General features: G+C 35.0%; 1 protein-coding gene and 1 pseudogene across 1 annotated transcript; both read left to right on the top strand.

Annotated features, from left to right (window-relative positions):
• Window positions 1-2329: 2329 nt before the first annotated feature.
• On the top strand, window positions 2330-5516 carry LOC134374911 (olfactory receptor 4A5-like). The gene is made up of 2 exons (XM_063093045.1): window positions 2330-3228; window positions 5486-5516. The coding sequence occupies exons 1-2, from the start codon at window positions 2330-2332 to the stop codon at window positions 5514-5516; spliced, it is 930 nt and encodes a 309-aa protein (XP_062949115.1).
• A 17084-nt stretch (window positions 5517-22600) lies between these two features.
• LOC134376511 (olfactory receptor 4A5-like) lies at window positions 22601-23581 on the top strand (annotated as a pseudogene).
• The last annotated feature ends 706 nt before the right edge of the window (window positions 23582-24287 follow it).

Below are 24287 nucleotides of genomic sequence, written 5' to 3'. Positions count from 1 at the left end.
CTACATTTGAGGTTTAGTAATTTTGCAATTTTCCTCAGTAGAGTCTAATCAGAAAATTGGGTTTTTATCTGTACTTGTCTCATTCTTCTCTGTTGTTCGAGTTTATCTTTAACCATCAGATCTACAGACTTTAAGAAAGCATTTTAAAAAAATTAAAAAAATTTTTTCTATTATTAAGATGTTCTCTGTATTTATTTGTTACTGCTCTCTGAGAAGCATCCCGAGGGTGCACTTCATGGACCTTCAGGAAGTTGGGCTTACAGTACCTTCTAACTAAAAGAAATCTTTTTGGAGAAGATTTTATAAAGAATACTAGCTTCACTGAATTATTGCATTAATATTCTTCTCACTTGTGTATATTCATTTATTAACTATACATTCTCTGTTTCCTGATTTGATTTTTCTTTCTCTCATTTCCTACTATTTAGCTTCCTCTCTGATATGGACTGAACTTCTTTCCTATTATTCTGCTTGCTTCTCATCAAAATAAATTTCATCATAAGTAATATTACTACTCATATATAATAAAATGGATAATCCCCAAGACATATAATTTTGTACTAAGCACAGAAAGGGGTCAGTGAATTATAGGTACACTGTTTATTTTTATCCTGGACTATGTCTATGATTCTCATGAGGTTGACAAAGATTCAGATGAATTGTTCTGCTCCAGTGTTCACAGTGAAGTATTACAGAACACTGATAATAGCTTCATTAGCATTCAGATATTCAGCCTTTTGTCAGGTGTCTGGCAGTGTTTTAGGCACTTTACCTTGTTGTAATAAAAAAACAACCTTAAGACGTAAGCAATATCGGTAACTCCATTCTAAAAATGATGAAATTGAGGCACATATAGGTTTATTAAGCTGTCCAAGGTCACACAGCAAGTGATGAAGCTGGGACAGGAACAGTGGCACTGTGGCTCACATCATTCATCACTGTGCTGTGCTCTTTCCCAATAGATATCTTGAATTAAGTCGCTTCACATCAAACGTGAAAATTTAGTCATTATTGCTCTTTGTAATGATCAAATTTCACTTACCACTGGCTAGCATTTTTCAAGTAACAGTGATAATCTTGGAAATTATTTAATTTTAAAAGTGTGAAAATGAAAAAAAAATGTCAGCAGAATAGAATAAGGTAGTTTTGCACTAATAGTAACATAGATAGTTCAACAGGAAAGGATTCTGAGATTGTCCACATCAGTCCCTTTGTTTTCCAATGATCGAACTGAGACAGACTTGTAATTATATTTAGAAAATGCCTCAAACCCATTCCTTTTTACATTGAGCTTGGAATTTCTACGTGAGTATGTCGCTTTTTGGAAACTAAGAACTGAAGTTCTATTTTGGATTATTGTCATTGCTGAAATAGCATCACCAATAAAGCATGTCACACTGTCTTCTTCTCTTTTCAGTGTCTATTTTATCTCCTTTTACTACCTAAGTCATCTTAAGAGTTTTGAAAAAAATACTAAATAATAATGCAGTGGCTGGTGGTAGTGATGAGTTAATTCAGTTCAGTTCAAAATTATTTGCTGAAAATCAGGATAGTGTATGTTTGTGTGTTAAGTATTGTGTTTTAGGGATAGGCAAGGATAAAATGGAGAGAATTATAGTCCCTTAAAAAGCTGACAGAGAATCAGACCCAGTAATTGTTGCAGGGAAAAATGTGCTAAATAATTCTGAAGTTATTTGACACAGTTCAAATTTATGTTGTTTCAAATTTAATGAGAGATTCATGAAGTTGGAACATCCTTTGAGACATAAAGAATTGAATGTCTAATAGTGGGGTTTCATCATATTGAATGAGAAATTTCAGAAGAGCTGTTATTTCTGAGTCTACAGAGATCATAACAGTTACTCGGCACAAATGCTAAAACCTGAAAGGACTGACTTTATGCCAATTTATTTATTGAGAGTTTATCTCTAATCCCAGAGAGTAAGTTTTTGTGAAAGCAGAAACCCTTTCCCTATTTGTCATTGCTCACTTCCGTGTCAAGAAGTCACATAGTTTAAATCGGGAGTTATGCAATATGTGGCCTTTGACTACTCTTCCCTTTAGAATATTCTCTAACACTTACCTGCAGGCTCAACAAGAATTTTCTGAGGAGAAATAGAATTGTCAAGGAAGGTATATTGGGCTCTTTGGAAGAGGAGCTTGATAGATATTTAATAAATGTTTATTGTGTGTGAAGCACTGTGGAATATATAACAATGAAGATGTACTTCATGATATAATGGATGTATTCATAGCTCTGTTGTCAATTTCATTACAGGTCCTGTTCTCCTGAGCTCTCATCTCTAATATATGCCTTATAGAAGAATAAATGGGACAGCATAATAATGTCACAGAATTTGTCCTCCTGGGCCTCTCTCAGGATCCTGAGGTGCAAAAAGCATTATTTGTCATGTTTTTACTCATATACATTGTGACGATCCTGGGAAACCTGCTCATTGTGGTGACTGTTATTGCCAGTCCCTCCCTGGGCTCCCCAATGTACTTCTTCCTTGCCTGTCTGTCACTCATGGATGCTGTTTATTCCACTGCCATTTCACCCAAATTGATTATAGATTTACTCAGTGATAAAAAGACTATTTCCTTCCCAGCTTGCATGGGCCAGCTCTTCATAGAACACTTATTTGGGGGTTCTGAGGTTTTCCTTCTGCTGGTGATGGCCTATGATCGCTATGTGGCCATCTGTAAGCCACTGCACTACTTGACCATCATGAGTCAACAGGTGTGCATCCTGCTGTTGGTGGTGTCCTGGGTTGGAGGGTTAGTTCACTCCACAGTTCAACTTGTCTTTGTGTACAATCTCCCTTTCTGTGGCCCCAATGTCATTGACAACTTTGGCTGTCACATGTATCCATTATTGGAACTTGCATGCACTGACACCTCCGTTATTGGCCTCACTGTGGTGGCCAATGGTGGAGCAATCTGTCTGGTCATCTTTGTCCTTCTAATAATCTCCTATGGTGTCATCCTAAGCTCCCTTCAAACTTACAGCCAGGAAGGGAGGCGCAAAGCCCTGTCCACCTGCAGCTCTCACCTCACAGTGGTTGTCCTCTTTTTTGTTCCTTGTATTTTCATGTATGTCAGACCTGTCTCCACCTTTCCCATTGACAAATCCATGGCTGTTGTTTACACGGTAATCACTCCCATGTTGAATCCTTTAATATACACCCTGAGAAATTCAGAGATGAATAATGCCATAAAAAAACTCTGGTGTAGAAATTTGGCTATAAACAGAATAAGAATGTTTCCCACACTGAACATGTTTGTTACCAGTTCTAAAGCAACAAAGAGGTGGTAATTCTAATAATAAATAATTTAGTCAATTCAATGGATTCTCTAGGGGAGCTTCTCTGTATTTATACAAAACCAACATCCATATGCAGAAAAATTATGCTGGATCTGTACCTCTCACAATTTACTCAAATCAAGTGAAAATGTATTAAAGATCTGAATATTAGACCTGAAACAATAAAATTACTAAGGAAAAACATACGGGTAACACTCCAGGAAGTAGGACTGGGCAAAGATTTTATGAATAAGATCCCAAAAGCACAAGCGACAAAAGAAAAAATAAACAAATGGAATTATATATAACTAAATATCTTCTGCACTTACAGGAAACAATCAACAGAGCAGAAAGACAACCTATGGAATGGGAGAAACTATGTGCAAGCTATACATCTGACAATGGTTTAATATCTAGAATATACAAGAACTCAAACAACTATATGGTATAAAACCAAATAATCCAATTAAAAATAGGCAAAAAAAATTAGACATTTTTCAAAGGAAGAAATACATGTGGCCAACAGGTACATTAAAAAATACTCAGCATCATTTGTCATCAGAGAAATGCAAATGAAAACCACATTGAGATATCATCTCATCCCAGTTAAATTGGCCATTATTAAAAACACCAGGAATAACAAATGCTGGTGAGGATGTGGGGAGAGGGACATTCTTCTATGCTGTTGGTGAGACTGTAAATTAGTATAGCCACTATGAAAAATAGTATGGAGGTTCCTCGGACAACTACAGATAGAACTACCTTATGATCCAACAATCCCACTACTCGGTATATATCCAAAGGAACAAAAGTCATCATGTCAAAGTGGTACCTGCACTCCCATGTTTATCACAGCTCTATTTATAATAGCCAAAATATGGATCCAACATAAGTGCCCTTCAACAGATGACTGGATACAGAAAATGTGGTACATATACCCAGTGGAATACTACCCAGTGGAATACTACCCAGCCATAAAAAAGAATGAAAATCTGCCATTTCCAGCAACATGGATGAGTCTGGAGAAAATTATATTAAGTGAAATAAGCCAGACAAGAAAAGAGAAACACCACATGTTCTCACTTATAACTGGGTACTAAAGAATAGAGAGAGAGAGAGAGAGAGAGAGAGAGAGAGAGAGAGAGAGAGAGAGAGAGAGAGAGAGAGAGAGAGAGAGAGAGAGAGAGAGAGAGAGAGAAGTGAGAAGTTTGGGTAGGGATAGGTTTGGTAAAAGGCATAATGAAAAATCATGATTTCTAATAATGAATATGTTAATAATAATAACATAAAAGTAGATTAAGTCATCATTTGAGATTAGAATCAATCTAATAGAGAAATTCTGAGGATGAGTAACAGGCACAAGTATTTGTCCTATTATAAATATAAAGTAAAACTAAGCTCAACTTGTAACTTTATTTTTCTCAGTTTATATTTAAATGGGACTTAGAAGAAAGTGGTTTATTCTTCTCAACAGAGAAAAAACAAGCTGCATTTGAAAATTTAAAAACAAAAATAAAACAAGCTGCGTTTGAAAAAACAAACTGTGTGTGTTTGAGAAATTACAAATTCAGGGAAAAGCAATCTGTCTTATACTTAGAATACTTTTCTACAGTCAAAAGAGTGGTTTTTAAATTGTAATGTTTATTACTCCATCAGCAGAGCAGCTTTCTATAGCTGCATTGTCCATTTTGTCTTATGATTTCTTCCATTTCTCCAGTTAATGTCTATGCATTTCAGTTCAGGATATTTGGATGGCAGATGATAATTTGTTTAGTTAAAGACACTATCAGTGAACAATTTTGTTAGATGGGCTGTGGTTGATTATACAAACAGGTTTTAGTTCTTGATTATGGAAAAGATTGTTTACTTTGGTTTTGAACACCATACTAATCCAATTTGTAAGCATATCTTTGATTTTCTTCACTACTTGTCATGTGCATTTTCACCATTTCATCAAAGAATAGGTAAAGCTTCTTATTTTGTCTTCATGGTGCTGAAAATATGAGTAAAGAAATGTGGAATTTTGCATAAGTGTGGGTTTCCCTAAAAGTCGTGTTCAACTTAAATACTTTTCTTACAGACTTAAAAATGATTTGCTATGGTATAAACAAAATTTAGTTTTTCTATTTTATGTAGAAAATTAAGTTTTTCTCAGTTCAGCCATCTTGTAGCATCACAGAGCAGGAAGAAGATAGAGTTGCTTTCAATTTAATATGGAATATCACCTATGCTTTGTATGAATTTACTTTTCTAACTGAGAAAATATTTTAGTAATGTTATTATTTAAAAACTTTGTTTTGTAATTTGTCATGAGTATCCAATAATATGTGCAATTTATTCATAAATTTTTGGGCTTTTTACTAGAATATTATCAATGTCACTGAAACTATCTCTGTGTACCTACATTATGTCATTCCCCTGTCTCTCCCCAGCAGTAATCCAAGTGCTAAACTTGTTTAATTTTTATTGAAAAATAATTGATTAAACATATTTGTGGCATACAGAATTGAATATCAATACACATATACATTGTGTGATGATCAAATCAGGATAATTCGCATACTCATAATTGTAAAATGTAATCATTCCCTGTGTCCATTAACCGATTTCTCACTAACTACAATCCTCCTCCACCTTTCCCACCCTCAATGCTAAACTTTTTGTTAATAATAGTTAAAAATAGGTGAACTGTATATATATGTATCCTTAAAATATATTGCTTAGATTTTCTTATTCCTTACTTTTCTTAATATTATATAGTACTTAGTTTTCTGACCTACGTTGCTGCACATCACTTTTGTCTCATTATTTCCCCTGCTGTATGTTATTCCATATGTGAATATACCACAGGTGGTCTATCTGTTCAGTGTCCATTTGGGTAGTTTCCAGTGTTTCATATTGCAGATAGTGCTGCTCTAAACATCTTGAAAGAAATTCTTTTGTGTTAAGTGGGATGTTTACATGTTCACCTTTATAGATGATTGCATTTTTCGAAATTCTTTTGTGTTAAGTGGGATGTTTACATGTTCACCTTTATAGATGATTGCATTTTTCCTGTAATGGTGTGCAGTGTATAACAGTTCCATTACTCTGCATCCTTATTGATAGTTGATATTGTGAGATGTTTGACACTTTTGCTGATGTAATAGGTATAAGACTGTGAGTTCATGGTGACTTTAATTTGCAATCTTTATTGCTGATAAAGTTGAGCATAGACTCATATACATGTTTATTGCACATCCAATTTTTGCAGTGTTCTATAAAATGTGTATCTATGTCTTTTACCAATTTTTCCATTATTTATTTTTCCATTATTATTTTGTTGTCATTCTTTAGGCATCCTGTGTACTACTTCTTTATTATTTATATCACTTTCTTTATTGTTTATATCACTGCAGAGTCTTTTCTTAGTTTTGGTTTTTTTTAAATTATACTATTATTTCATTTGACAAATGTCAACTTCACTTTTTAAATTTTCAAAATCTTTTTTATTCATTTATTTTTTAATTGACAAAAATTGTAGATGTTTGTCATGTGCAACATACTTTTTTGAAATATGTATACATCATGGAATGGCTAAATTGAGGCAATTAATATATGCATTATCTCACACTTTTTTGCGGTGAGAATACTTAAAATCTACTCTCTTTGGAAGTTTGAAGAACGCGACACGTTGTTATTAACTATAGTCACCATAGTCATCATATATAAAACAGATGTCTAGAACTTATTCCTCCTTCCTAACTAAAATTTGTTATCATTTGACCATCTCCCTTGTGCCCCTGGCCTCAGTCCTTGGTAACCACAATTAAACTTTCTCCTGCTATGAGTTCAACATTTTTAGATTCACGTATAAGTGATGAGGTGTTTTCTTATTGTGGTTTAAATTTGCATTTCTCTGATGATCAGTGATTTTGAGCTTTTTTCATATGCCTGTTGGCCATTAATATGTCTTCTTTAGAAAAATATTTATTCAGAGATCTTTTGCCTATATATTTTTATTGGGTTATTTGTTTTCTTACTATCGAGTTTTTGAGATCCTTATTTATTTTGGATATTAACCCCTTATGAGATGTATGGTTTTCAAATATTTTCTCACATTCTCTGGTTGTGTCTTCACTCTGTTGGTTGTTTTCTTAGCAGTGCAGAAGGCTTTAATTTTGATGCAATCCAATTTGTCTATATTATATTTTTGTTACCTGTGCTTTTGAGTTCATTTCCACAAAACTATTGCCAAGATAAATGTCATGGAGCTTTTCCCTGTGTTTTTTTCTCATATTTTACAGTTTCAGGTGTTACATTTAAGTCTTTAGTTCACTTTGAGTTGATTTTTGCAGATGGTGTGAGATAAGGATCTAATTTTATTCCTCGCATGTGGAGATGCAGTTGACTTGGGACATCCATTTATTGAAGACACTGTTCTTTCCCCATTGTGTGCACCTTTGACACCTTTATCAAGAATCCATTAACTGTATGAGTAGATTTTTTCCTGGGTTCTCTGTTCTGTTCCATTGATCTATTTTTCTGTTTTTATGTGAATACCATGTGGTTTTGAGTATTACAGCTTTATAGAAAAGTTTAAGAATTGGAACTTCTTAATGTAGTCAGATTTCTCAGTCTTTATGTGTATGGTTAGCACTTCTATATCTTACTTAAGAAATCATTCTCAGTAATTTATTTTTTTATTATTATTATTTTTTTTTTAGTGATGGAGCCACCTTGGGCTTTTGTTTCTCCATACACAGTTTTTTGCATTTTAACTTATCAATATGCAATGTAGTTGATTTTCAAGTTCCTTTACCAGTTCCTCTTTCCCCTGTTCCTCTCCCCAATCCCCCTCCATTAACATCATATCTGTTCACTTGTATTAACAAGTTCAGGGAATTGTTGTGATTGTTGCATCTTCTTCCCTGTCCTCCACCATTTATTTGTTTGTGTGTTTATTTATTTATTTATTTTTAGCTCCCACAAATTAGCGAGAACATGTGGTATTTCTCTTTCAGTGCCCGACTTCTTTCACTTAGTATATTTTCTCTAAGTCAATCATGGTGCTGCAAATGCAGAGAAAAAGAAACTCCATGTACATTTTACTTCAGCTTGTCATGTTAAAAAAAGCTTTTGAGATTTTTATTGGTATTGCACTGATGCTATTGAAAAATTTGGAAGAGTTGACATTTTTGTAACAATGAGTCTTCCTGCCCATGAATATAACATGGTTGCATTAATTAATGTCTTCTGTAATGCTTCATAAACATTGTTTATATCGTTCAATAAATTTCCCCTAGATATTTTAGTTGCTCTTTCCCATAGCCTAACTGAACATAGATTTTTATCATTATTTGGAATTTTTGCATTAAGCAAAATTACATCTTACTATAAATCAACAATTTGCATTTATTTTGTTAATAGTGTGGTATTCTGCCAATGGTACTTTTTATGAATTCATTTTCCATATACTTTACTAAATTTCATCGGCATATTCAAAATCTTTTATTGACTTAAAGGAGATTTTATAAATTATAATACAAAATTTATATTTTTCTCCTAGATGTTGTTTTTGTATTGTCAAATGGTGATTTTTATTTCAAGGATGTTTGCCAATCATATTCCATCAGAAGTTTTGCCTTTTATACCTCCAGATCATATAGGAATCTATATGTATTTTCTGTAGTTAACTATAATTTGCTCATACTTAAAATTTTGAGTGTGTATATATATGCATTTATGTGTGTGGGAGGTTTTAAAGAAAGAGATAATGTATATTTGTATGTGCATGTGTATTTCTGTGTGTACATGTGTATAAAGAATTAAATCTACTTTTCAATTGGTTTCCTGTTGCCATAAAACCAATTTTCTTAAAGATATTTACAAAAAAATCAACCTCTTCCCTAATCTGACATGTCTAATTTATTATATTTAATGTCCAAATATTTGTGTATCTATTTCTAAACTACCATTTCTGATTAAATGATTATTTCTAAAATACTCCATTATTTTAGTTAATGAAAGTAGATTTTGATATCTGAAATATGTCATGTCAATCAATGCTGTTATTAAAACATTTGCATTATAATAATTTTAGAATGGGCCGAGCCCGTGGCGCACTTGGTAGAGTGCGGCGCTGGGAGCGCTGCAACGCTCCCGCCGCGGGTTCGGATCCTATATAGGACTGGCTGGTGCACTCACTGGCTGAGTGCCGGTCACGAAAAAGGACAAAAAAAAAAAAAAAAAAAATAATAATAATAATAATAATAATTTTAGAAGGTTTCAGAAACCTACCAGATTTTTGACTGGCAGTATACTAAATGTATAATTAATTTGGGAAAGAATTGACACCTTGATCACATTAACTTATTCTGTTTGGAAATGTGAAAAGTCTATTTATTTAGGTATGTGATATTCTTCAGTAATCATTTTTTGTTTCCATTATATAAGTATTTCATATTTTTGCTTGCATTTGATCTTTTTGGTTATGTTAATGAAAGATATTCTTGCAACATTATATTTTCTTTTACATTTTAAAATTTATTATTAGCATATTCATTCTTCCAAATTGTATTATTTCTTTATGTCCTTTACCTGACCTATCAATTCCCAAGACCCTTCCCTTCCTCTCTCCCTCCCTCCCATCTCTATTATCCTTAGGTTTGTTCTCTCCTTCTGAAAGTACAACAAATTGTTGTGGTCTTTTCTTTCTTTCCTTCTTTCTTCCCTCCTTCCCTCCTTCCCTCCCTTCCTTTTTTCCTAGCAACCAGTTATGAGTGAGAACATGTGGTATTTCTGTTCCTTTGTCTGGCTTATTTCACTTAACATAATTTTCTCCAGACTCATCCATGTTGCTGTAAATGGAAGAATTTCATTCTTTTTTTTTAATGTCTGAGTAGTATTCCATTGTGTATATATACCACATTTTCTTTATTCATTCATTCATTGATGGACACTTAGATTGATTAAATATTTTGACTATTGTAAATAGAGCTGCAATGAACATTGGAGTGCAGGTATCCCTTCAACATGATAATTTCTATTCCTTTCGATATATACCCAGTATTGCTGATCATATGGTAACTCTACCTGTAGTTGTTTGAGAGACCTCAAAACTGTTTTCGATAATGGCTGTGGTAATTTACAGTGCCACCAACAGCATAAAAGAGTTTCCCTTTCCACACATTCTCAGCAGCATCTGTTATTCTTGATTTTTCAATAATGGCCAGTATAACTGGGGTGAGATGATATCTCAATGTAGTTTTGATTTGCATTTCTCTGGTGACTAGTGATGCTGAGCATTTTTTAAAAATTTACCTGTTGGCAACTTGTATTCCTTCCTTTGAGAAATGTCTATTCATCTTTTTTGCCTATTTTTAAATTGGATTCTTTGTTTTTATATCATATAGTTGTTTGAGTCCTTTGTATATTCCGGATTTTAAACCCTTGTCAGATGTATAGTTTGCAAGTATTTTCTCGCATTCTGTAGGTTGCCTTTTTGCTCTGTTGATTGTTTCCTTTGCTGTGCAGAAGGTTTTTATTTTGATATAATCCCATTTATTTATTTTTCTTTTGTTGCCTGTGCTTTTTGGGGTGTTATTCATGAAGTTTTTGCTAAGTCCTATTATCTGGAGTGTTTACCCTGTATTTTCCTTTAATAATTTTATGGTTTCAGGTCTTCAATTCTTTAATGTATGATGATGCTAAGCCTATTTTCATGGTCATTTGTATATTTTTCATAGAGAATTGCTATTTAAACCCTATGCTCTCCTTTTATTTGGGCTGGTTTTTTTCTCTTCAAATTTTGAATTGTTAGATCTCCCATATCATATATGTAACTTGCAAATATTTTCTCCTATTCTGTATATTGTATTTATTTTCTTGATGGTGTGTTTTGAAATACAAAAGTTTTTAATTTGGATGAAAATTTTAGTTCTCTTTATCTACCTACTTTTTTATTGTTTGTACTTTTGGTATCATATCTGAGAAGCCATTGCCTAATCCAAGGTCATTAGGATTTATTCTACTTTATGCAGATATTTGATGTTTTTATCTCTTAAAGTTAGGTTTAGATCCATTTGAAGTTAATTTTGTGTATAGTGTGAGGAAAGGATCCAGCTTCTTTTCCATGTGATTATCCAATTGTTCTATCAGCATTTCTTAAAAAGACTATTCTTCCTCCCTTTGACTTGTCTTGGCATTCATAAAAAATAAATTGACAATAAATGCAAGGGTGTGTTTCCAGAGTCAGTCTATTCCATTGACCCATTTGTCTAACCGTATGTATGTATCACACTGTCATGATTACTGTGATTTGTAGCTGTAAAGAAACTAATTCTTTCTCAAGATTGTTTTATATATTCTGGTCATCAGTCATGACTCTGTACTCCAAAGTATTTCAACATGTATATCCTATAAGAGCAAAGGCATATTTTTTGTGTGCATGTAAACCCAGAGAATTATCGAATTAATTACTTGCATTCAATACTATTACCTAATATATACCCATATCCAAATAGCAGAAAATTGAATAATATTTGAATAATGTTCTCTATAGGATTGTTTTTTTTGTTTTTTGTTTTTGGTGTCCAGGATCAAATCCAGTATCATATATTGAATTTAGTTGCTATTTCTCTTTCATTTATTATAATCTGTAACAGTTCTTCAGTACTTATATACTTCTTATTATATTAACATTTTGAGGAGTATCTCCTCTTTGCTTTGTAGAATATCCTCAATCCGAATTTGGTAATCTCCTTATTCTGAGATTACACTATGCACATTTAATAGACATGTTACATCATCACTCATCTTTGCCTGTACCTTATTAATGATTCAGCAGTAAAACCATATGATCTGGGCTTTTCTTTGTTGTGAGAACTTTTATTACTGATTCTATCTTGTTACTTGTTATTGGTGTATTTAAATTTTCTATTTCTTCTTGGTTAAGTCTTAGTAGGGCATCTGTATTAGTTTTTTTCTGTTGCTTATAAGAAAATACCTGAAACTGGGTGATTTATAAAGAAAAATGAAATTTACTGCTTACAGTTTTTGAGGCTGGGAAGTCCAATGTCCATCTGGTGGTGGTGACAGTGACCCAAAGGTCTCATATTGCAAGATGGTGGAAGCAGAGTGAGCAGAGAGAGAGCAGGAGGACAACTTCCTCCTTTTAAAGCCCTCCAAACAATGCACATGACCACGATTTTTACTCTATTCACTGCAGCATGGTTCTACAATTTAATCACCTCCTCAAGGCCCCACCTTTCAATTACCATGATAGGATTTCTCACCATCAACAGTTATTGTGGGGATTAAGCTTCTATTATATGAAACTTGGGGACACAATTCAAGCTTCAGTGAGTTTTGGGGGGGACGTAATTCAATCCACTACAGTACCTGTGTCCAGGAATTTATCCATTTACTCCGATTTTCATATTTATTGGTATATAGTTGTTCATATCTCTGAAAATCCTTTGTATTTCAGAGCTATCTGTTGTAATGTCTCCATTTCCATTTCTGATTTCATTTATTTGGGTCTATTTTTTTCTTGATTAATCTGGCTAATGGTTCATTGATTTTGTTTATCTATTTAAAGAGTCAATTTTCTGTTTGATCTTTTGTATTGTATTTTTAGTCTCAATTTCATTGATTTCTGATCTGATTTTTATTATTTCTTTTCTTATTATTTTAGGTTTAATTTGTTATTGCTTTCCTGGTTCCTTGAGGTGCATTGTGAGGCTGTTTATTTGAAATCTTTCTAGTTTTTTGATGTAATATTTATGGGTATGAACTTTCTTCTTAATACTGCCTTGGCTGTATCCCATATTTTTAGGTATATTATGTTTCTGTCTTCATTAGTTTCCAGAAATATTTTGATTCCCTCTTCATTCTTCTTTGGCTCATTGGTTGTTCAAGAGCACGGTGTTTATTTTCCATGTATTTGTGTAGTTTTGCAAGTTCCTCTTTTTAATGAAATCTCATTTTATTCCATTATAGTCATAAAAAACACTTGATATGTCATAAAGAACACTTTGATAAGTGTTTATAGTCATAAAGAACACTTGATTCTTTTGAACTTGTTGAGACTTATTTTTTAGGCTAACATACATAGGGTCAATCCCGGAGAAGGTTGCATGTGCTGATGAAAAGAATTTGTATTTTGTAGTTTTTGGATGAAGTGTTCTATTAGGTCCATCTGATCTATGGTATAACTTATCAGCACCGCACTCTCCCGAGTGAGCCACGGGCCCGCCCCCATGATCTATGGTATAACTTAAATCTAATGTTTCCTTCTTGATTTTCTGTCTGTTCTTTCTAAGGTTCAGAGTAGAGTTTTAAAGTCCCCAACTATTATTGTGTTGGTGCCAAACTCTCATTTTAGATCTGATAATATTTGCTGATAATAATATCTGGATGCTCCAGTGTTGTGTGCATATATATTTATAATTGTTATATCCTGTTGCTGTATTGATCCCTTTATCATGATATAGTGCCCTTCTTTGTATTTTAGTACATATTTTGATCTAAAGTCTGTTTTAATGAAATATAGCTATTCCTGATTGCTTTTGTTTCCCATTTGCATGGAATATCTTTTTCTATTCCTTCATGTTTAGTTTATGAGTATCCTTGTAGGTAATGTGTGTTTCTTATATGCAGCATACCAATGGGTCATTTTTTTATCCATTCAGCTGGTCTATGCCTCTCAATGGGGCATTCACTCCATTTTACATTCCATGTTATTATTATTATTTTATTTATTTATTTATTTTTTTGTCTTTTTTGTGACTGGTAAGGGGATCGCAACCCTTGGCTTGGGCGTTGCCCGCACCGCGCTCAACCAGTGAGCTCACTGGCCATCCCTATATAGGATCCGGACCCGCGGCCGGAGCGCTGCTGTGCTCCCAGCACCACACTCTCCCGAGTGAGCCATGGGGCTGGCCACCATGTTATTATTAATATGTAAGTTCTTACTCTTGTCATTTCATGGGTTATTTTCTTATTGTTTTGTGTTTTCTTTGTTCTTTTTTACTTCTCTTATTGTTTGTCCATGCAGTTTGTTGGTTTTCAGTACTGGTAAGGTTTGGTTCTTTTCTCTTTTTAATTTGCATATTTACTCTACCAGTAAGTGCTATATTTTCTTGTGTTTTCATGATGGTTGTTGTCATCCTTTCTCTTCTATATGTAGGACTCCCATAAGCATTTATTACAAGACCAGTCTAGTGATGAATTCCCTTAATTTTTGCTTGTCTGAGAAACTCTTTACTTCTCCTATATTTTTAAAGAATAGCTTTGCTGGGTAGGACACACTTGGATGGCAGGTTTTTTTCTTTTTTCTTTCAGTACTTTGAATCCATCATCCCAATCTCTCCTAGCCTGTAGGGTTTTCTGCTGAGAAGTCTGCTGTTAGTATAATGGGGATTCCCTTAAAAGTGACTTGATGTTTTTTTCCTACTGTTTTTAGAATTCTCTCTTTGTCTTTAACCTTGAATAGTTTATTACAATTGGTGTTGGAGATGACCGATTTGGGTTCAATCTATCTGGGGACTTTGAGCTTGTTGTATTAGGATGCTTGTATCTTTGCCATGATTAGGAAATTTTCAGCTATTATTTAATTATATAGGCTTTCAACATCTTTTTTGTTTTCGTTTCCTTCTGGAATGGCTGTAATTTGAAAATTTGCTCACTTAATAGTATCCCATAGATCTTGGAAGCTTTGTCCGTTCTTTTAAATTCTTTTTTCTTTCTTTTTGTCTTCCTGTGTTGTTTGAAAGCTGCTGTCATTTTTTTTTTTTTTTTTTGTCTTTTGTGACCGGCCGCACCGCGAGCGCACCAGCCATCCTTATATAGGATCCGAACCCGCGGCGGGAGCACTGCTGCGCTCCCAGCGCCGCACTCTCCCAAGTGCGCCACGGGGTCGGCCCGAAAGCTGCTGTCTTTAAGATCAGAATTTCTTTCTTCTGCTTGATGTAGTCTGTTGTTGAGACTCTCATATGTATTTTTTTTATTTAGTGAATTCTTCAAATTCTCCAAGATTACTGTTTGTTTTTTTAATGATGTCTATCTCTTTGCTGAATTTCTCATTCATATTGTGAAGTGTTTTTCTGATTTTGTTGAACTCTTTGTATTCTCCTGTATCTTGGTGAATTTTCTAGAGATCATTCATTTGAATTTCTATTTAGGCAAGCTGGAAATTTTTGATTCTTTGGACTCAGTTACGATTTTGTGGGGGAGGAGATGTCATATAACTTTGTTTTTCATGTTTTCTGTTTCCCTTTATTGATATCTGTAAATCTGGTGGACAGTCACCTCTTTGAGTTTTGTGGAATGGCTTGCATGGGGAAAGACTTACACCTACAAATGTGTCCTATAGTGTTGATTGGGTAGAGTGCAATGGCTTTGTTCAGGATGGATGCATAGTGTAGACTCTGTGTAGTTGCTTCAGTTGTAGTCTACTTTTTCTATGTCTGTGACTAAGTCAGTAACCTATGCCTGGGAGGTTTGTGGTGGTGTTGGCACATTTGGCAGGGGGAGTGATCACCATATTGGTTCACAGGCTGGCTATGTGCCACTGGCTCACTGGAGATGTGGTTGCTGTATTTATTCTCAATCTGTAGGTGTTGGTGTATGGTGTGTCAGGGTCTCTGGGAATGGCTTGCCGGTGCTGCCTCCAGGACCAGGGGTGGAACCATCAGGGGCACATCAGCCAAGCTGTTTCTCACTCAGATACATGTGTAGTGAACAATTCAAAGACTCAGGGACAGGTCTTCTGGGTCCTGACAACTGAAGTGTTTCTCTGAGCCAGAGGTCTGGGTACACTTTGATGAGCTGGCTGAGTACCAGTCTGCTGGTGCCCCTTCCATGTAACACTAACTTCTTCGGGCTTGTCTCATGAATTTGTGCTTCCTTCAGTGGTTCAGAAGCTGCTCTGCCAAGGGCAGAGCTGCTTAACTACTTCTCACAATGGGGGTAAGCCAGTAGGTGGCACTGTATTGAGAGTTCCAGCTGCTTTTTGGGCAGGGAGCAGGGCCTCTAGTCAGGTTTGCAATGAGGGGCCCACTGAGGTACTTCTTGGATGTTTGAAAGGCCACTAGGCTGGCCTGTAGTGAGGGACCAAACCAGCCACTTATTTTTGGTGATGGGGCTGCTAGGCAGGCCTGAAAATAGGGGCCTGGTTCAGTTGCTTAGGATGGTGGGTGGGACCATTAGGCAGGGCTGCACTGAAGTGGCCCTTCAAGGTGTTATTGGGTAAATGGTATGGCACCTAGGTAAGCTTGCTGTAAAAAAGCCCATTCTGCTCTTTTTTGTGGGGGATGGAGCCACTAGGCAGGTCTGCGGTAAAGGGGCCCCTCCAGGTGCTTTTGTACACAAAAAGTTTCAGAAATAATTTAAGACTTTTTTATGATGTTTTCTTCTTCAAGAGAGGATTTCTTGTGTTTCTGGCTGGCAGCTAGAATCTAAGAAGTAAAATTCCAGATAACCTTCACCCAATCAAAAAATTAGATGGTTCAAACTTGGCTTGAGTTACTTTGAAGGCTACTGTATTTTCTATTCACCCCCTACTTCAAGAATGCAACACTTTGTGGTCTCAAATAAAAGGCTATGTGACTTTTCTTATTGGTAGACCTTCAATTTCATTGTCGTCCCTAGGGGTAAAGCATCCATAGAAATTTCCACCCAGTTTTTCTTGTTTTCATTTGTGGCTTTAAAGATTATTCTGTATCTTTGGAGAGAAGAGACCCCTTATTCCATATCTTTAGAGGGAAGAGACCGCAAATGCAGGGGTTAGCTCTCTCACTTTTCTTCAAAATACTGGCCCCACATGCCTGCCATTCCTAGTAAGATTTTTCAATGCTTTCAAGCACATGTATTTCACATTTTACTAAGTCTTTTTGTTGTTCTTATTTGGAGAGGATGTGCACAACAAGCCCTTTTTGATTTTTTGAAGAAAAAAACAGAATATACCTTTAACTTTCTAGTTTGACAATAGATATGGGTAACAAAGTTACTATAGACTATGGCGTATTTTGAGGCAACATCTATGTCAATTAATATTTTCAATGTATTTTTCTTATGAGTGCAAATAAATTCATATTTTGGGCTGTTGTGTAGGCATCATCTGAGTTTGCACATGCTTTTGCTTCAATCAGATAAACAGAAAGTATTAGTAGTTTGAATTCAGCCGGAAGAGACATACAATATTTTGCTTTATGCATATATTAGTTTTCCATCTAGGAGTCATACTTTAATCCACAGTAGCTTTGATCACTTCAGGTAGTTAAGTTGAATTAAAGGTGTTTGTGCATCTTTTACCACTTACTCTTAATAGAGCCACAGTGCTTAGAAATACAAGTAAATCTTAAAAGTAATGTGTATTATTACATCTGGGGTGGCTGGATTTAATCCATTTATTAGATAAATTGAAAACTGCTGGGCTGTCTAGTTAGATCAGTTGGTTACAGTACAGTGCAATAGCTACAGGAAAGGTCCAGGGTTCAGGTTCCTATACCAGCCTGCTGTCACAAACACACACACTCACAAAGAAAACCACCAAATTTTAGTGGAGCTCATTACACAATAAAATTCATTAGCTGGTTCAGGTAAGTATTTATGTGACTCTTTATCTAAGGCCCTTATGACATATGCCGATGAGATAAAGATGCTTGATGGAGCTGATGGCAAGACAAGTTAAAGAAGTAACAGTGGAAGCCCTTAGACTATTCATTTGTTGGAAAATAACAATTTCTTTCTTGTAGAGACTGTTCTTCAATTGATATTGGACTGGAATTAAGAGATTGGATTAATGGGTGAAAGATCATTATGGTTACATCTGACCCAGATTAAGACCTTCATCAAAAGCCGGCACTGCAACCTGAAGCTGCAGAACTGTGATTACCTATCTTCTCACAAATTAGAATTCCTACCTCAATAACCTCCCAGGTTCTGAGCCTCTGTGCCTCTCTGCCTTAGGGCTTCTTGGGCAGAGACTTTCTAACAGCCAGAGTAAGGCCTCCATTGCTAGGGGTGTGGTTGGGTAAGGGAACCAGGGCTGCTCCCCCTTTCATTTTAGCTTAAATATTATTTGCCTTACATAAACATTTTATAATGTGAAACTTATAATTTATTATTCAATTGACTTTAGAATTATTCTTTTCACATCACAGGCTTTTCACATTTCTTGGCATTTAGCTATTCTTTCTTGGCAAGATTCAAGTCTTTTTTCTTTAGGGATTTTTCTAGGGAAGAAAACTGGTTGGAAAAGTTTACTTCATTTGAAGTTGTTCCAAATACTCTAATAAACTAATCTTTAATGACTTACAGTCTCTTTTGTTTAAAATAGTGATGATGTTAAAAGTGATAGACTGTGTCAGCACCTATAAAATGGAAGAATTACTGTCCAGATAGAATGGCCCAAGAGATTTCTGAAAAGTCACATTTCTGCTCAAGCTGGTGTATGTAGTTAGTTGGTATTTAGTCCTTTAGGGGTGATGTTTTCTTGTTTATCTATCATTGCTCATAGGAATTTGTAGAAAGTCTCAATTTCCTGGGATGAGATTGGAGAGAAATAGGAACATGCTTTTAGTGAGGAAAGAATTAGTCGTAAGGAAATGTTGTTTGAGTGACTAAAAGACAGAAGATTTGTGATTCTATCTTTGACTAAGTTCTGTTGTTGTATATTCCAGTGAATTAAATCCTGGCATTTGCCTTGTTAGGTACAGAGCTTAGTAGCTAGGCACATGAATATTATCATAAATCGTAAAATTAAGGTAAAATACTTTTTGGTTGCTTCACCATAATTGACAAGAAAAAAATTCAAGTAAATAATTTTACTGTTCTTAAGTTTTCTACTTATTTGTGCCACCAAATAATGGGCTTGGCTAGGTCAATTTTCACTGATTAGGTCCCTTTTTATGTAGTCATGCAAATATAGCATCTTACATTGCACTTAAGCGTTTTTACATTTTAGGCATTGCTTTGTATGCTTCTACATTCCTCTGAAGGATGAGATGATGGGAAGCCTGTTTGGAAATTTGGAAACTGTAGCCACTTGGAATTATTTCTAGATCCAGAGATTGGTCATACATTATCATGTGTTCTATGATCACACACGGACACATGAGGTATCTACAGTTACCCTTGGTGAAGGAAGCATTGATTTTTCTCAACCAAAGACAAGACCCAAATGTGAGTTCTTGAGACAACTGGCAAAATACACATTGAAAATTTTTTAATATTCTGAAATATAGCTGTCATAAATATCATGTTTTTATTAGAGGAATCTGAATGGGAAAACTAAGCTAGCACAGCACAGAAATTAATCAAAGTATACAAAGTATATTTGGTTTTAGCGTACAGCATGATAGGTGTTTACTTTTCATTTTGCCAAAGAACAGAAGGAACACGTCATGTTACATGTAAAACAAATAATTCTATGGATTTATAATCTTAGTTTATGCGATATTACATTTTACATGATAATCAATAAAGATGTGCAACTACATTTAGATACATATGAATTAAAGAATTTAAAATTGCATATCATGCCAGTGTGTAACAGTGTGAAGGAACAAGTGACTATCATGTTCTAGAAGCTTGATATGGGCTTTTATGTGTGAATCTTAAAATTATCTCAACAAAAAAGCAATACATATACATAAAGAAATCCATGCTCATGGAAGTACCTTATCTACTTCCCTTTAGTAGATTTTTAAAACTGTAATTGTAAAATACCAAGGAAAATATTTTTGTTATTATGGGATTTTATTTGATTAAAGGGTGTAAGGACACTAAAACCTTGCAGAAAGTAAGCTGTGAAAAGAAGATAATTAGATACTGACTACTTTAAACCTTCATGTTCTTCAACATGTAGCCTTAGCAGCCTATAGCTTCAGCAATGGCAGAACTCTTGAGTCAGCTGGAGGCAGCAGTGTGAATGAGACATGTAGAATGTTCATCACAGCTGGCTTCTAAAGCAAGCTCCAGCTGTTCTGTATATGTCCTTCCCTGCTTCCAGATATAAGCGAATGAAATAATCTTGTCTATATTTGAGGTTTAGTAATTCTGTAATTTTAATCAGCAATGAATCATCAGAAAAGTGCATTTGTATCTGTATTTTTCTCATTCTTCTCTGTGGTGTTTATCCTTAACTATCAGAGCTAGAGGCATTGAGAAATCAGTTATTTTTAATATTGAAAAATGTTCTTTATCAGGATGTGCTTTGTGTTTATTTTTTATGACTGCCCAAGAAGCCTCCTGAGGGTCCACCTCATAGCACTCAGGTGGTTGGGCCTCTAGAACTTTCTCACTAAAAGAAATCTTTCTGGAGAAGATTTTGTAAAGAATACTAGCCTCAGTGAATTAATACATTAATATTCTCCTTACTTGTGAATATTCATTTATTAACTCTGATTTCTCTGTTTTCTCTTTTGATTCTTCTTTTTTTCTCATTTTCTACTATTTAGCTCTCTCTCTGATATGGATTCTACTTTTTTCCTATTATTCTACTTGATTCTCATCAAAATGCATTTCCTCATAGGTAAATAATACTATTCATATATAACAAGATAGATAATTCCTACGACATATGATTTTTATCCTATGCCTCCTAAAGGGCTTATGAATTACAGGCATACTATTTGTTTTTATCCTGGAATACATCTATAATTGCCATCAGGTTGAAAAAGATCCAGACAATTTGTTCTGATCCAATGTTTGCAGTGAAGTATCAAAGAACACTAATAATAGCTGTCATTGTCACTTAGATAGTCATCCTTTACCAGGTACCCAGCAGCGTTCTAGGCACTTTACTTTGTTGTAATAAAACAACACCCTTAAGAGGTAGCTACTATAGGTATCCTCATTCTAAATAGGATGAAACCAAGGCACAGACTGGTTCACTAAGTGGCCCAAAGTCACATAGCAAGTGGTAAAGCTGGGATTGCAACAGATGTGCTATGGCTCCAGAGGCCACAGCATTCACCACTGTGCTGTGCGCTTTCTCCAACAATGTCTTGGATTTTGCGTAGCTAAACTGAATGTGAAAATTTAGTCATTATTGCTTTACATAATGATCCAATTTCATTTACCACTGGCTAGCATTTTTCAGTACCAGTGATAAGCCTGGAAATTGTTATTTATTTATAAAAGTATGAAAATGAAAAAAAAAAAACCTTGTTATCACGATAGAATTAAGTAGGTCTGAACTAATAGTATCATAGACAGTTGGAAGGGAAAGGATTCTGAGATTGTCTATGTCCATTCCTTTGTTTTCCAAACTGGGACAGACTTGTAATCGCATTTAGAAAGTGACTCAATCCATGCCTTTTTACACTGAGCTTGGAAGTTTTCCTTGAGTATGCTTCATTTTGAAATCTGGGCACTGAAGTTCTATTTTGGAGATAAAGCAATATTTGGTGATATTATTGAGATAGTTCAGTTCAGTTCACAATTATTTGCTGAAAATCAGGATAGTGTATGTAAGTGTGTTAAAAATTGGGGTACAGCCAATGATTAAATGAATAGAATTATAGGTCATTAAAAAGCAACAGTCAGAGAGTCAGGCCTGGTAACTACTATGGGGAAAAAGTATGCTTAATAATTTTGTAGTTATTTGACACAGTTCAAATTTAAGTCTCTTGAAATTCAATGAGAAATTCATGAAGACTGTACATCTAACAGTGGAATGCCATAACACTGTGAGAAGAATTTCAGAAGAACTGTTATTTCTGGTTCTACACAGATCACGTTGTAGTTAACTCAGCCCAATACTATAAACTCAAAGGATTGACTTTATGAGCATTTATTTATTTAGAGTTTATCACCACCACCAAAGACGAAGTTTTGTTTTTGTTTTTTCAAAAGAAGAACCCTTTCCCTGTTTATCAATGCTATGTCAATAAGTCACATTTTAGCACCAGGCCAGTGACCTCATTTGGTTAGAGTGTAGGCTCGTAACACAATAAGTCACATTTTAAATAGTTATTCAATGTGTGAATGACTGTTGGCCCTTTGTCTATTCTTCTCTTTAGAATTCAACTAAGACTTGGAGATAGAACTTTTTACCTATAGTCCCAACTAAAATTATCTGAGAAGAAATAGAATTGGCATGAAAAGGTCTACTGGGCTCTTTGGAAGAGGAGCTAGATAGATATTTACTAAATGCTTGTGTGTAAAGCACTGGGGAAGATACAGCAGCGCAGATGTGCTCCATGACATCATGACTTAATGGGCGTATTCTCAGTTCTGTTCACAATTTCATTACAGGTCTTGGTCTCCTGAGCTCTTATCTTGGATATATGCCTTCTAAAAGAACAAATGGGACAGAGTAACAATGTCACATCATTTGTCCTCTTGGGCCTCTCTCAAGACCCAGAGGTGCAAAAAGTATTATTTGTCCTCTTCTTACTCATATACATTGTCACGATGCTGGGAAACCTGCTCATTGTGGTGACTGTTATTGCCAGTCCCTCCTTGGGCTCCCAATGTACTTCTTCCTTGCCTGTCTGTCACTCATGGATGCTGTTTATTCCACTGCCATTTCACCCAAATTGAATACCGATTTACTCTGTGATAAAAAGACTATTTCCTTCCAAGCTTGCATGGGTCAGCTCTTCATAGAACACTTATTTGGGGGTGCTGAGGTTTTCCTTCTGGTGGTGATGGCCTATGATCGCTATGTGGCCATCTGTAAGCCACTGCACTGCTTGACCATCATGAGTCGACAGGTGTGCATCCTGCTGTTGGTGGTGGTCTGGGTTGGAGGTTTTGTGCACTCTGTGGTTCAACTTGCCTCTGTGTACAGTCTTCCTTTCTGTGGCCCAAATGTCATTGACCACTTTGCCTGTGACATATACCCGTTATCGGAACTTGTGTGCACTGACTTGCGTGACTGTTATTGGCCTCACTGTAGTGGCCAATGGTGGAGCAATCTGTGTCATTGTCTTTATCCTTCTGCTAATCTCCTATGGAGTCATCCTAAACTCCCTTCACACTTACAGTCAGGAAGGGAGGCGCAAAGCCCTGTCCACCTGCAGCTCTCACCTCACAGTGGTTGCCCTCTTTTTTGTTCCTTGTATTTTCATGTATGTTAGACCTGTTTCCAACTTTCCCATTGATAAATCCATGAATGTGGTTTATATGGTTACCACTCCCATGTTGAATCCTTTAATATACTCCCTGAGAAATTCAGAGATGAATAATGCTATGGAAAAACTCTGGTGTAGAAAGTTATCTATAGACAGAATAATAACATCTCCCACACTGACCATGTTTGTTATTAATTCGAAGAATGGATGATTTAGTCAATTCAAGGGATTCTCTAGGGATGCTTCTTTGTATTTATCCAAAACCATCAAAAAAAGGAGAATAAATTGTTATTTAGTTTGTAATCAATCTAATAGAGAAATCCTGGAGGAGGAATAAAAGGCACAGGTCCTATTACAAGTAAAAGTAAAACTAAGCTCACCTTGTAACTTTATTTTTATCAGTTTATATTTCGATAGAACTTGTAAGAAAGTGGTTTATTCTTTACAAAAGAGGAAAAACAAGCTACTTTTGAAAATTTATTATCATGCATATTCATGAGAAAGCAATATGAGTTTTACTTAAAATTAATTTCTGGGGCCAAAAGAGTGATTTTTAAATTGTAGCATTCATTATTGTACCAGCAGAGCAGCTTTCTACAGCTGCATTATGCATTTTGTCTTAAGATTACTTCTGTTACTCTGGTTTATGTCTATGCATATAGTTCAGGATATTTGGATGGCACATGATAATGTGTTTAGTTAAATACATTATCAGTGGACAATTTTTTTTAGATGGGATGTGGTTGATGATAAAAACAGATTTTAATTCTTGATTACAGGAATGAAACTGTACTTTTGTTTTGAAAACCATACTAATCCAAGTTATAAACATATGTTTATGATTTCTCTCACTAGTTATCATGTGCATTGTCACTATTTTTTGAAGAATAGGTAAAGCTTCTTATTTTGTCTTCATA

Source organism: Cynocephalus volans, chromosome 4 (assembly GCF_027409185.1).
Source record: "Cynocephalus volans isolate mCynVol1 chromosome 4, mCynVol1.pri, whole genome shotgun sequence".
Lineage (NCBI taxonomy): Eukaryota > Metazoa > Chordata > Mammalia > Dermoptera > Cynocephalidae > Cynocephalus > Cynocephalus volans.
Note: the sequence above shows the minus strand (reverse complement) of the source record. Positions and strands in the feature narration are given on the sequence as shown.

Excerpts from the sequence above, each read along its gene's own strand:
- LOC134374911 (XM_063093045.1), top strand. The coding sequence starts at position 2,330 with ATGGGACAGCATAATAATGTCACAGAATTTGTCCTCCTGGGCCTCTCT. Across the intron at positions 3,229-5,485 it reads AATGCCATAAAAAAACTCTG|CAGGAAGAAGATAGAGTTGC; the intron begins GTGTAGAAATTT and ends AGCATCACAGAG.